At 31.3% G+C, this 14355-nt stretch overlaps 2 protein-coding genes across 3 annotated transcripts in view; one reads left to right on the top strand and one right to left on the bottom strand.

Moving 5' to 3' along the window:
• Window positions 1-14355, bottom strand: part of LOC145316331 (uncharacterized) — a 65590-nt gene that overhangs the window by 29651 nt on the left and 21584 nt on the right. The gene's annotated exons all lie outside the window — the stretch shown is intronic.
• On the top strand, window positions 2718-12626 carry LOC145316330 (sulfoquinovose isomerase-like). The gene is made up of 9 exons (XM_080156771.1): window positions 2718-2831; window positions 3096-3202; window positions 3556-3585; window positions 8017-8061; window positions 10876-10970; window positions 11160-11659; window positions 11782-11987; window positions 12062-12172; window positions 12281-12626. Exons 1-9 carry the CDS (start codon window positions 2721-2723, stop codon window positions 12519-12521), a joined length of 1446 nt encoding a protein of 481 aa, XP_080012897.1. The 5' UTR covers window positions 2718-2720; the 3' UTR covers window positions 12522-12626.

The raw sequence follows: 14355 nt of genomic DNA, 5'->3' as shown, positions 1-14355 counted from the left end.
TATTTTTTTTGTCTGCTAGACGCTTATAGGGACCCTACATACATTGTATCATCACACGACACACAAACACACAATAATAACACACTGACACACACACACAAGCATGGTAACAACAAATAAATCACTCCTCACTAGTTTTAAGTTTAGCTTAGTAAGTTAGTTCACTATAGTTTAAAAACACATTTGTTATCTTATACAAATATTTTAAAAAAACTAATAATATTATTGTTTATATTTTAGTGATGTTATTTGCACGCATATGTGTTATTTATACAGTTTTATAACAAGTTTTATAGCATATATGTAAAATCATTTGTATTTAAATTTTTTTTCTAAATTGAACTTATTAAGATTAGTATTAGCATAAAACAAAAATATTAAAATTACCCCGTGGGGCGAAGCCGCTAACAGGATTTATTTAAAGTAGTAAGGTTTTTTGGTCTGAAGCTAAATACTGGTACAAATATTAAATTATACTTTTCTGGGTTGGTTTCAGGCTATTTTCCTGACCTCCATTAGACTTAGATACACGACCATTTTATTTTTACAGATGAGCACTGTAACTTTCTGCCTTTATAGTTCTACAAATTTCTATATTTTTACCTATCTTTTAATATGTAAATTAAATTTATATGATTTATGTCATTAAGACTGAAGAGGGTGCATTGTCCACCGAAATATATTATAATAAAAAATAACTAAGAAGTATCAAGGACTTTTTTACTCAGTGAATTTATCATAATTTTGAAGGGGTTGAAAATTATATGTTGAATACTGTAAAATATTCTCCTCTTTCTTTAAAAATAATCAAAATATTAAAAACAGATTAAATGTCTTTATACAATTATAAAAAAATTTGTTAGGTAACTTTTACAAAAGAGAATAAAAATAGTTCGAACTTTCAACACATATAAAATTTTAAAATTAAGTATAAACATCTAGCGACCAAAATATAATCTAAGAAAATTTGCAATATTTCATTGCCTATTTTGTTCTAAATATTTTATGACTTTTCATCCTGTAAAAATTAACAATCCTCGTCGTAACAAACAACATAAATACTAGAGAAGCAAGTTAAATAGAACAAATAACTTTTTGGGTAGGGGACCGGAAATTTGAGAAATTTAGGGTGTTTTTTTGTTTAAATGGAGCAGTGATGGATGTTTGACTATTTGGGGAGGGGGGTAATTTTTTTCCAGGGGCAATTTCTCTTGGGATGGTAGTGTAACCCTTTCCTAAAATAGTTATAAACCTTCCCGGGACCTATGAGAAGCTACCATGTTAAGGAGAATCCGATCGGTTCAGCGGTTAGCGAGATCCCTTGTACAAACAGACACACATGCTGTTACTTTGCTATTAGGATGTTTTAAATGCGCTCATTCCAATAGTAAAGAAGTAAGGTTTTTTTTATCATTCTTAACAAATATGTTTGTTACTCCTTATTCCCTCCAAATTGCTTTTTATTCCTTCATGATTCTTTATGGTAAAACAAGGTTGACAATATAAATAAGTAGCGAAGCTTATAAAAAATAATATAGAACTAAAATAAAATAAACTGAAATATCAAGAACAGTCTAAGATATAGAGTTTAACAGTAAAGGCTTATATATTGTTGTTGGAAAAAAGACATTCTTTATCAATTCTAATATTCACATTTCAGAAATCTATCAATAAAATAAAGTTCCTCTACTTCACGGACAGACATTTGTAATTATAGAGTAGTTAAGCTGGTAATATGAAAATTGTGACCTGGTAATAAAAGTGGGCTTGCCAATAAATTGGCCATCCAGGCAAATTGGTCTCACACAATTATCATATTACAATGTGTTTCAAAAAACGTTTAATAAAAAAAGCTGGAAAACAATTAAAAAACGAAGGATTTTTTTGGGAAGCTTCATATATCTCAGAGATCTAAAGGGATAGACAATGGCCGATAAATTGATGTACATCCCAAATGATGACACACATATCCGTTCTATAGATTAGAATTAGTTTTTGAAACGTTTGAACACTAAACCTAATAAATCAACCAATCATAATTCAGTAAAGTCACCAAAGTTGTTAATCCAACGAATAAGAAAACTTTGGAGTTTTAGCCCATTGTCCCCTCTATCTTCGTATTTTTACTATGGGGTAGAATCTATAACTATTTCATTAGATTGATCCTGGATATATAGGGCTATTTGAGTTCTTCATAATATTCTTTTAGATTTGCCATGGAGGTATAGCCGCTGTTTAAATAAAATTCAATGGAAATAAGACAAAAAATCTATTTTTTTTGCGCATACCCTATAATCTATAATGTGAAGATACGGCAAGGATAAGGGTTATGTAACCATTATATTATTGCACATTTTTTGCCCAATCTAAAAAATATTTAAACACTTACAGGATGATAAGTTTTGTCTTTCATGTAAGCTAATAAACATCAAACTTGCAAATAATCCTTTAAATCAAAATCAAATTGTTTTCTATGCCAATAATTTTTATTTGATATATACTGCCACTCAATTACAAGATTGTCCTTGTTTTAAATAAAAAAATATTGTATAAGGGTAAACTTTCTTTAAAATAGGTTTAATCTAGATTGTATTTTATAACTTAGTAAATAATTTAAATAATTTGAGAAAACTTATCTGTTGTAAAAAATATTTTATTAAAAAAAACATTTTTCTGTACAATTGAATAACAAATTATTTTTTCTTTATTCAAGGGTAAAAATGTCGTGCACCGAATCCTTCAGATTTGTCGAGTATCCCCGGGTCCGTGTGGGCCTTGTTCATCTGGACAGGAAGCGTCCCTGGCCGTCCTGCCAGAATCCGGAAACAGGAGATGACTAGTAATAAAATGCCGTTTCTCACAATCGTACGCGGGCATACGCAATGTTGGAATTGTGACGCATGATTCAGATCTCATTTTTTCGCTATTTGATTTACTTTTTTCTCTATAGGATAAAAACGATGCTTGCAAGATTATTTAATTCGCTATGCTTTTCTCAAATCGTGAAATCTTAAATTTGCGTCATCCTTTCAACGTTGCGTACGACAGCGTACGACCGCGAGAAATGGCATTTTTTTACTATTGATCAAACAGGAAACGAATGGAGTGCTGACATGAAGAGCAGGATGATAGGAATATTGGAATCATTGGATTTTGTTGATTTGTTCCGGACAGATGAAAAGGTTCGGGTCAACGATGACAGGTCAGTTCTATTTTCAGGGATGTAGGGAAAGTTGGCCTGTTTATTACACTAGTCCCCAAAGTTTTATAATAATATTTTCTTATTCGTTGGCTTTACAACTCTGCGTACTTTTATTAAATTTTGATTGGTTGAGTGTCCAAACGTTTTAACCATTAATTGCAATCTCCAGAAGGGATGATTCTGTGAATCCTCATTGGGGATAATATAAACTTCATTATGTGTTTTACTCCGCCATTTTTTTTCCATGAACTTTTCACAATGACTTTCCTTTTAAATTCTAGAATACACTTTTATCTTCCATCCTGCCATTCTTTTATAAACTTTTTTTTTTACATAATGTGTTACTTTTTCAGAACTTTGAGAGAAGCTGTTAAATTATGCAGGAAAATAATTAATATTTCAACATTTCTTAAGTCAATAGTATAAAAAAGAAATGAATATAATAAGATTTTTATATTTTCCAAAAAAATAACGGAAAAGTAAAACAGAAAATTTATTTTAAGTATGCTCTTGCGGCAGTCCATTATTTACTGAAATCTTTCAATTCTCAACAAATGGATTGATCATTACCTGGATATTACGAACCTAGTAAAAGTGTCTAACTTTTTATCTTTGTGACGTAACAAAAATCGAAGGATGAGAGGGGAGGTGGGAAAGGAAACCCCTAAAAAAGAGATGGATTTTGTTACGTCACAAAGATAAAAAGTTAGACACTATTACTAGGTTCGGATATTACACCAGATTATCATGAACTCTAATAAAATGAAACTTGTAGCAAGCTAAAATAACTATCCCCCTCATCCATTTCCTATACCACATCCCCTCCCCTTCAACTGTATGAACTGCTTGACTAATAAAGCGAGGGGAAATAGCAACCTAAATTAACGACAATTTTTCCCCTGTGTTAATGTACATGTTCAAAATCTATTTCTAAACATTAGTTGCATAATGGTTTTGTTTTTAATTGTCATAAATTCTATAATTTTAATATTAAAGGTGATTATAAGCATAAAGTTCCTTTTCTTTCATTTTTAAATGAATCTATTATTAATTGTAAGATTATGAAAAAAAGGTTTTAAAGTATTTAAACTAGCATTTAAAAAATATCACAGACAATCATCCAATAAGTATAGATGTACAACAACTACCTGGGCCCGGTCTAAAGGACATTTTTCGTCTACTTGCAAATTGTTTTCTGCTCTTTTGTAACGACTGGGATGTGTTAATATTTACGATGCTATTGGCTGATATTCAAATACACAATCAAAAGTCGGCACAGGGTCCATGGTTTGGGGACATACAGTTATTTAACCCCTTACCCCTCTATTGTTTTACTCTAATAAGTGAGCTGTGATTAATTTGACATATTGTTAATATTAATATAATTATGATGTATTTATTTGTATAATAGGCATAACCGAAGCATCTGATTATGCAAGATCAAATTACTTGTCTTCATGCTTGGTTTAATAAATACACACATTAACAATATAGTTACACAATAAACATTATTTTTTTATATCTATTATTTATATATATTTATTGTATTACTTTTAAAAGAAAAAGAAAAGTAAAAAAGTTAAGCAGGGCCTTTTTTGGGGGAAATTGAAATTTCCACCGCTAAAATAGTTCAAAACCTTCCCTGGACCTGTAAGAAGCTTCACTGTAAAAGAGAACAATATCTTTTAAATCTTATTTGATTTGAAAAAAATGGCTTTGTCTCTAGCCTCTAACAATTCTTATTTAAAAGTTTCAAGTTCAAATTGTAAGGTTACTACTTTTTCATTTAAAAAAGATTGCATGAAAAAAAAATTAATTTTAAGAAATTCATAAGATTTTCCAAGTCAAAATGAAGTCTAGGATAAATTGGTTTTGCCACAAACAGTTGTCATACAAACCAGTAAGTTTTAGCTAATTTGAATTTTTTAGAAGTATGTTGTTTATTCTCCCCCTTGCAGTTTGAATTTGTATATTTTGACTAGGATAAAAATAATTAATAACAAAATACAAGTTCTTACAAATCAAATCAGAAGTTCAGAATCCTTTTCTGCAATGCATAACTTTTACTCTTAATAAACCATTTAATCATTTAAAAAAAGTGTGAGTAAGGAATGGATGTAGAATATATGTGGATATTATAACAGGGAAAAAATATTCGTCAATTTAGGTTGCTATTTCCCCTGTCATTTATTTGTCAGTTCGTTCATACACTAGAAGGGAAGGGGGGATGGAATAAATGGGAAATGGCTACAAGTTTCACTATATTAGGGTACATGATAATCTGGTGTAAGATCCAAGAATAATACATCCATATAGTAAGGTTAAGTTTATGTGTGCAATCTACAACCAAAATGAAACTAATTTTGCACAAGATTGGACCATCAAATTGGAATAATTTTTTTCTATTTCCCCCCCAACAAATCATCCAATTTTAATCTTCTTAGATTTCTATATCTTCTTCACTTTATTGGGTTTCCATTTATAAATGCATTTATTGCATTTCCAAAGATTATGATTAATTTAAAACCAAATATGATTTAGTTAATCAAATTTTAATTTAGATTCATTTTAAACATTAATGTTACTTTTAAATTATGAAAATATTTAATAAGAAAGTATCAATAGTTTTTTATCGCATCGTATCAGAGACAGCTTTCCGCGGATAATAAAATGAAAAATTTTAAGAATGAATATATTAAATACAAAATATAAGATTAAAACCAGTTTTGTTTGACCCGAGGGGCCAAAATTAAATTTTTATTTTAATATTCTTCGAAAATTGGCTTTAATAGACTGCTAGTATTATTTTTTCAGGATGGCTGAGAACTGGTTCTAATCCTACGAATATTAATCGGTTTTGAAGCTGTACTGAAAAAAGATTACTTACATATTTAGAAATCTATGTTCATTTTGAAAATAAGAAAAAAAGTTGTACAAGAATAGTTTTTATATTTGAGTGGATAAATGTGAAAACAAATCCAAGTGTTTACTGAGCACTACAGTACATTTCTTGTCCTCTAATTTCTTTCTACAAATATATTTGCCTTTTCCTTTTATTCTTTTCTTATTGTCATATTTGATTCAACATTTATACAATCTTTAGTTTAATCTTTTTAACAGCGAAGCTTTTCTATAATTAGGGTCAGTCCATCCGTCCGTCCGTACGTAACGGATAGATCATTTCGTTAATTTAGGCATGTTAGCATTGTCCTATTGTTTTCAAACTTTGCATGATGATTTCTATAGGAGTTAGGTACGAGTTATAAAGCAAAGCATCTCTATAATCGTTACCAGAAAGTCCGTACGTCCATTTTAAACATATTGATTTTAACTTTTTTACCATCAATTTTTTATGTGATAAAATTATCTGATTGATCTGATTTTTGGAGTACTGATTCCTAGGACAACAAAGTACATTGTTATAAGCAATCATCTCTATAAACAAGTCCTAAAAATCTAAGTATGTCCTTAAACAATATCCGGTATTTACGCAGTTTTTCATCAGATTTACTTACAATTTTGTTTCGTTCGACTTTTATACATTGATATTCTGATTATTCAGTTCTGACACTATACAAGTGTTAAAGTTCGTTTGTCCTAACGTTTCAGAGCTTCGCTTTTATGGATGTTGTCATCCTTGTTATTAAAGTTTGAAGTTTTATCATTCTATCTTTATTTATGATTGTCTAACAAGCTAGCTATGTTGTGTTTACAAAAGACTCTGGTAAACAAAGTTTATAAAATTCTGTCTCAACCTATCTTTCCTTTCATATTTTAAAGTAGAATAACAAAAGTTTAGAGGTTGTCAACTTAAAAGTTAGATTATAGTTTTGATATTTTTTATTAAAAAATTAAGATTTCTAATATCAAATATTTATATTTGATTTTTTGAAGATGATTATGACGTCATACGATAGAATAGCCAATGAGAGGCCAGTATACACTGTGATTGACCAATGGTAAAATTTATGCTGTCCTTTCATTGGTTATTTTATTGTATGACGTCATAATCTGTGGAGGGACTTAAATCATCTTCGATTTTTTTGTCAAAAATTTGAGTTAAAAGTTAGGTATAACTATATACTAAGGCAATTTATAAAATAAGTTTTAATCAATGAAAATACCTATTATTGAGAAGATACATTATAAGTAGACCTTCATTTTTATCATTATAGAGTTAACAAAATTAACTGTTTCAAGATACAACAGTTGAAAAAGTGATATTTAATATTCCTTTTACTAAAGTTGTGGTTAGATTAATGATCGATTCTAATCCAAAGTCATTTCATACTTGACTATCTTAAAACTCTAAAAAACTTCTTACAAAGTTGGAAAAGTTAAAAAGTTTGGATTCATGTGGTTTTCTTTATCTGCCTTTTCAAAGAGAAAATACCCAGGAAAATTTGATCAAATTTGATGAATGTGTAAAAGTCAGTGAACTATGAGAGAGGCATGTTCAAATTTTAACAAAGGTTTTGCTATTATAAGTATTCGTTGCTTCGCCCCTAGCCTCTAGGGGAGGGCGGGAGTGGTCGTGTAAGTAGCCTAAAACTACCCCAAGACTATAATAAAGTCTCTGGAAAGTACAATATATTCGGATTAGTATTTTTTGAGATCTTTAACTCCAGACAAAACAACCTTACTACTTTACTTTACTTTAGGATAGGAAGGCAAATATTTTAAGCTGCAGACGAACAGACAGACGGATTGACAGACAGACAGAAGGACATCATTCTACTTTGCATTATAGATTAAATTATCCTTGGGAGACACAGGACAAGGTCTGTTTTTTGTTAAAATTAATTATTTGAAAGAGATGAGAATGTTGATGTGATAGTTGGAATTCAGCCAACAATCAGGCAACCATTTTTACTTGCTAACCTTACAAAATATACATATTACACATGAATATTACAAGAATGTGTTGTAGAAAAAAGATACACTTTCATTTTTAAAATCTGTTTTGTCATTGTGATAATTTGTAGGCGCCTTCACTTAAATACCCTCTTTAGCACTGATATCACTCCCCTTTTTTTTAAACGGAAAATATTGGAGGGAGAGAGTAGTTTTTCGTTTGTTTGTTTATTACTTTAGGACAGTTTAGGTTAGGTTATCTTGGGTAATGAGTAGCCTCCCTCTTTTTTAAAATATATTTCACAAATAAGGGATGAGACTAACAGTACTCAACTGGCCGCTTGTGGGAATCAACTAATTTATATCAGGACTCGACAACTGTCATTCAACCTCCAATAAGGCAAAAAATCATAGTAGCTGTCGTGACTTAATTCCAAAACAGAAATATAAAAGTGCTTTAGCTTAGATATCCCAACATTAATTTGATCTTTCATGTTTTGCAGATGACTATGAATGTTTGTGCCTAAACTAGATAGAACAAACAACCATCTGTCTAACCCAATCACCTCTCCAACAAACTTAAACTTTTACCAATTTTATGGGGCTGTTGATACAAAATATTATAAATTGTAAACTTGACAAATAATTTTGCACAGAAGGGACTTTTCAATTCTTTACAATTTTTTTGTCATTTTTTTCAATGCTGATGAAAAAGTAAAAATTTTAGATTATTAAAATTACGACTTATCAAAATTAGATTTTGATTTTTTTTTCTACATAGTATAAAACAGTGATAATATGGAGTAGGATATTTTGTAACCCATTCTTTATTGTAAAAGTTGGGTGGTACGGGCTAGAGAGAGAGAATGGTGAGGCCTAACTATCCAACTATATCTATTCAAGTTATGAGGATGGAATACATATTGTATAGTCAAGGTAGAGATAGGAAAACACACATTGTTTGCCCAGTAAATAGGTATGTGTTCTTTTTGGCACCATTATATCAACATTTATTATTTCCAAAAAATGAAGAAAATAAAACACCTAGAATTGACAAAACAAAGATCTTTGTAAAAATACTGTAACATTGGTCAGTTGTTGAAGACATTTTTAAAAAATCTTTGGATGTAGTGTTAATTTAATTTGGGTTGTGTAAAAAGTGTAACACAGTTATGATTTTGAGGCAATAAAGTATTATTTTTCATTAACTTATATATCCTTTCAACTTGTAATATGAAGAAATTGTGTCACCACAGTATTGTGACTAGTACAACACTGAGATATGACCTCAATACCTAAACTTTGCTTGTAAACTTCATTGCCTATAGAATGGAAGCCTATGCTGCCTATCCTGTAATGTGACACAGTATGTCTCATTCATAAAAAAAAACACAAAAAATAAACTTTTTGGGGGGCTCTATTCATATTGGTAAATGAACCAAAAAGTACCTATTAAACAACTATCAAGTATATCTGTAAGTGTCTATCTAAAAGAAACACATCAAGACATGTGTAAAAAAATGGCCTGTGAATCGGGGATCTAAAGGGATAAGACAATGGACGATGAATTGATGTACATCACCAATGATGACACACAAAATTAAGACTTCTGTAGATAAATATTAGAGGATGAAACGTTTGGACACTCAACTCAATGAACCAACAAATAAAAATTTAATTTAATACCCCAAAGTCATTTAGCCCGCGAATAAGAAAACGTTATTACCTATATGTTAATTAAGTATAAATATTTGATAGATATTTGCACTTTTAAGAGATATTATTTCAGCTAAAATATGTTCACAACAAAAACAATACATGTGAAACAAGAATACCCACTCCCATCATTTTCATTAAAGGAAAAGAATAATTAGATACTTAATTAAGGAAAGGAAGCTTTCCATCTCTTTTCCCATCTTTTATTTACAGTCATTGAGCTCTCTGCTACCAGAGGTTTCATGTTAATTAACCATGCATACACATTACATTGGCCTGGACCAATAATTGCTACTGCTTTATATTGTTCTCATAGGAGATATTAAACATACAATGAGATATATGTAAGAGCCAAATAGTTTATACAGAACTAATTATTGCTTCAGAAAATTATAGTCTGTCCATAAAGATTTTTGGGGAAAAGGGATTTACCCCTTATTTTCTATATCAGATTGCCCTAACCAATTTGCATATACCCTATAAAAAATTCTGTTATTAGGTTGAAATATTTTTATTTTGACATTTCTTGACTTTCTTAAAAATGACTATTTTTTGTGAAATATCCTAAGACCAATGTGTGTAAAATGTGTGTTTTGATCTTTATGCTTTGCTATCTAAAGATAACTCCCTATGGTATTATATTGATCATGTTAGATAAACAGGACTTGTTTTTATAAAGGATAACAAGTGTATATCTTAATTATTTAAAATAACATTGTAAGAAAAAGGATATAATTTTTATCAGCAAACCAATTTGTTGAGCACTTATATCAACCAACCCCCCTTGATTTTTAATTAAATTGAAAAGTTATTTGTTTATTACTAAGGATTAGAGCCACACGCGAAAGGGTTAGGCTTGGAAAAAAAAACTACCCATCCTACATTATTTTCAATGGTCAACTTTGTGTTAAAGAACCGGGTTCGAATTTATTTGAAGCAGATTATTCTTTTAGAATCTTCCTTTCCTTTTCAAAAAGTAAATGAAAAACAAAATCTTTACTACTCAATGTACTTTAAATCCCATGGGAAGAATTCAGGATAGAAAATTTCTTAGAAAAATAAGAAACTACTGGTAAAGCAAGTATAAACTGGTTGTACCCTAGTGATGGAAGACTAGCGCCTGTTTTATCCCAGGAGTGGGGACCCTCTCTGGTCCTCTGGGCTTCTCCAGAAGAACAAACTGGAGAAATGATTTCAGGTAACTGGTGAACATCCAATAAAAAATGTAGGTATTTTGAAGACTATTGATTTTTTATTGATTTTTTTCTTTGATATTTTGTGTCTCTCTATTTTAGAGTATTATGTAAAAAAAAACAAATGCAGTGGTCTCTAACCAATTTGAAAGAATAAATTAAATCATATTACAATAGTTTTTTCGTGATTGTAGGAAATTCATTGGTTGGAACACATTTAATGGCTGCAACACTCCGCCAACTTGGTCGTATCTGCCAGGTCGTGTATGCCAACCTTGACTGGGAGAAGGCCAAAACCAAACTAGTTGCCGCCATCAGAATTGCATTTGCTACAAGATACATTCAGAGAACAAAAGTGACACTGATTGGATACCAAGCGCCTGGATTTGTGGACTTTCATCCAAATCCGTTTGAGATGAGCCGCCATTTTGGATCCATTCTCCAACACGTGGGTCTCACTGAATATGTTTCAACCGCACTTGAAACAGTTACTGATGAAGAAGTTGCAGCGGATGTTGCATATGTTATGAATGATCTGAAGTTGCCATTCAAGGATCCTGCCACAGGATTTGGAGCAGAGAAATCAGACCTGCCTTTGTCATCAAGACATTACTTGGCCATGAAAAAGTTGGTGACAGAAAATAATTTTGATGCACTGGCAATCAGATGCTGGCCAGAACTTCAGGGACCCCAGGTAGATGTTTGTTTGAAAATGAATATACTTCACATTTTATATTTTTGTTAAAATTGTCAAATTCTTAATAAGTTTGTATTCTTTTTCTAATAGATATTTTTGAAAATAGAAATTTGTTTAAGGGTGTAGGACAATGGTGTTATATGGCTTTAGCCAGAATGGCCACCGAAGGATTCCCCATTGCCTGTGAGGGTGATGTTGATGGGGCTGTTGGGTGTCTCGTGGGCAAGCTCTTGGGATGTGGAGCTGTGTACCTGTCTGACTGGCTGGAGCATGATACTGATACTCTCACTCTCTGGCATGGAGGCATGGCTCCATTGCAGCTAAGGTAAAGAATTCACAAGCTTTTAAATTCTAAGTAATCTATTAGAAAATTTTAACAATAAAAGTTTTACATTTTAGTGAAAAAATCGGCAGCCCGCTTGGTCCATGCATTTCACGTCATTTCAACACTCGAATGTCAGGATGTCTGGATGCAACTATCAAGATTGGTATTCCTGTTACGATATTCAGGTAAGTTTTCATTTGTGACAGTGTTAATTGTTTTTAAGTAAAGAAAGATCGATGCAGAAATCAATTTTAAAGTCATTAGATAAACATAAAAAATGTTTGTTTTTATAGATTCTGGGTTTTCCAAAACAAATACCATCTTTTGATCTTCGAGGGCACCACAATCTCACCAAAACGTCATCTGCTGGGCAACAACGGACTTGTCAAGGTGGAGGGCGGGGTTGATCTTGACCGCGGGTTTGACCGCTGGATACAGATGGGATTCCCGCACCACGTGTGTGTAGTTGAGGGACACAGTAAGAATGTTTTCCTACAGTTTGCAGCAAACTTTGATGTTACCATTGTTAACTAAAGTTACCAAACCAATCATAATATTAGATGGCATTTTTAAAAATAAAATGTAATATGTTATTTTATAGATTTGATAAAAATAAGATAAAGTTTGATAAATTTTTGTTAGTTATGAAAATCCTTTAACCATAGTATGATAAATATATATATATATATATATTTGTCAAGTTAGATATCTAAACTGGATGGATACATAAGTCTTTAATTGAATGAGGATTGTATTAGTCATGAGTGGTTGATAAAATATTGGAAGAAAGATATCTGGACCAGCAGGATTCTTGGATTCCAGGAAGGATTGTTTTGGACATGGGCGGATAAAATGAGCAATTTTAGGTGACAAAGGGATAATACATTTCTCCTACCCTTTCCCTCCACATTTCATTTCCAGAAAGTATATACTTTCTTGAAGTCAATCTTTCGAGGTAGGTATTTTTGGAAAGGGGAAAAGGTGTAGAAAACACCCATGTAAATTAGAAAATCCGTAGAAATCATTTTTAAAAGTTATTTGCACAATTTTGCAATGTTAATTTGCGGTTTCTGCGGATTTTCTGGTTGCAAGAAATAAAATCTACACACCTTTTTAAACTAGATGGCATTTGTCTGGTTAAGATTGAATAAAAAAATCTTAGGTTCGTGTTTTTGAAATGTTTTTGAAGTATGCCTCTCTTGAAATATTTGTTTGTCAATTAAAAACTTTTAAAAAGTCCTAATTTACAGGGAGGATTGTTTTGGTTCTGAGCGGATAATAAACAGTTTTAAATTGAAACAGGACTGATAAATCCCCTCCCCCTCTCCTTTCCCTGCTAAGAAGTTGTTAAAAAAAAACAATTGTGGGTGCTCAGAAAAAAGTTATTGAAATTGTAATTTATTGTAGAGTAACTAAATTATATCTTTAGCCCCTAACAAATGCTGTGTGTTGTGTTTCATCTGGCCTGTTTAATCAGAATTAACAATGAGGTACAGATCTTTGATGATAGATTGTGTTCAGGCAGACAAAAGCCAGAACAAATAAACAATAGACAAGAAGATATAATAGATAACCAGGGTTGGTTAGCCGCAATCAAGCCTTTTGGTAGCGGCTAACCAAAAGGCTTGATTTTTATAATAGTAGTTAAATAAAAGAGAGTTATGTCAGTAAGTGTTTTCATGCCGAATGAGCTCACTAGTGGTGCCGGGTAGAATTTTAGGGTTTAGTCCCTTTCGTGGCAACGCTCTTTAAGGAGCGATTCGTCGTATTTTCAAAATGGCTTTTAATAGGTTATCTTATGTTAGGTTAGGTTATATTGGGTTAGGTGATTGCCCAACAGGGTTAGAGTCCCTCGCAGGGGCTAGAAATAGGAGAAAAGCTACTGTGAAAATACAAAGGAACGCTCCTCAAGGGGCGTTCTTACGAAAGGGACTATACCTAAATTTTATTATTTGATATGTATACCTTTAAAAAGCCATAACCTTTTTAGATAAATCTAGTTAATACGTTTTTTGCAAACTTGTACAAAACCCAGTGGATATTTCATAGGTATGTAAAATACAAAAAATGCATTATGCGTTGAATTGAAAACTGTTAAACTTTATAGCTATCATAAAGTATCAAGAATAACAGAAACAAAACAAAAAAGTGATGCGTATTTTTTTAAAAGTTTAATATTAATAATTTTTATATAAACGAACGGTTTCCCTCAAATCGAATTTGAAACAGAAACGAACTTTATGAAGAAAAAAAAACTTTTCATTCATATTTTAAGTTAGGTTAGGTTAATAAGGGGGGGGGGGGAGGTGATCAGTTTTGGTGGCCCAAAAAATGTTTGAGAAATAGCACCTACGAATTTAAGAAATTT

This window comes from Acartia tonsa, chromosome 4 (genome assembly GCF_053477335.1).
Source record: "Acartia tonsa isolate MP-2025a chromosome 4, ASM5347733v1, whole genome shotgun sequence".
NCBI classification, from domain to species: Eukaryota; Metazoa; Arthropoda; class Copepoda; order Calanoida; family Acartiidae; genus Acartia; species Acartia tonsa.
The sequence above is the reverse complement of the archived record's forward strand: the minus strand, read 5'-3'. Positions and strand labels throughout refer to the sequence as shown.

Coding starts and splice junctions, on each gene's coding strand:
- LOC145316330 (XM_080156771.1), top strand. CDS start 2,721: ATGTCGTGCACCGAATCCTTCAGATTTGTCGAGTATCCCCGGGTCCGT. Junction 11,660..11,781: donor CAGAACTTCAGGGACCCCAG/GTAGATGTTTGT, acceptor AATTTGTTTAAG/GGTGTAGGACAATGGTGTTA. Junction 11,988..12,061: donor ATGGCTCCATTGCAGCTAAG/GTAAAGAATTCA, acceptor TTTACATTTTAG/TGAAAAAATCGGCAGCCCGC.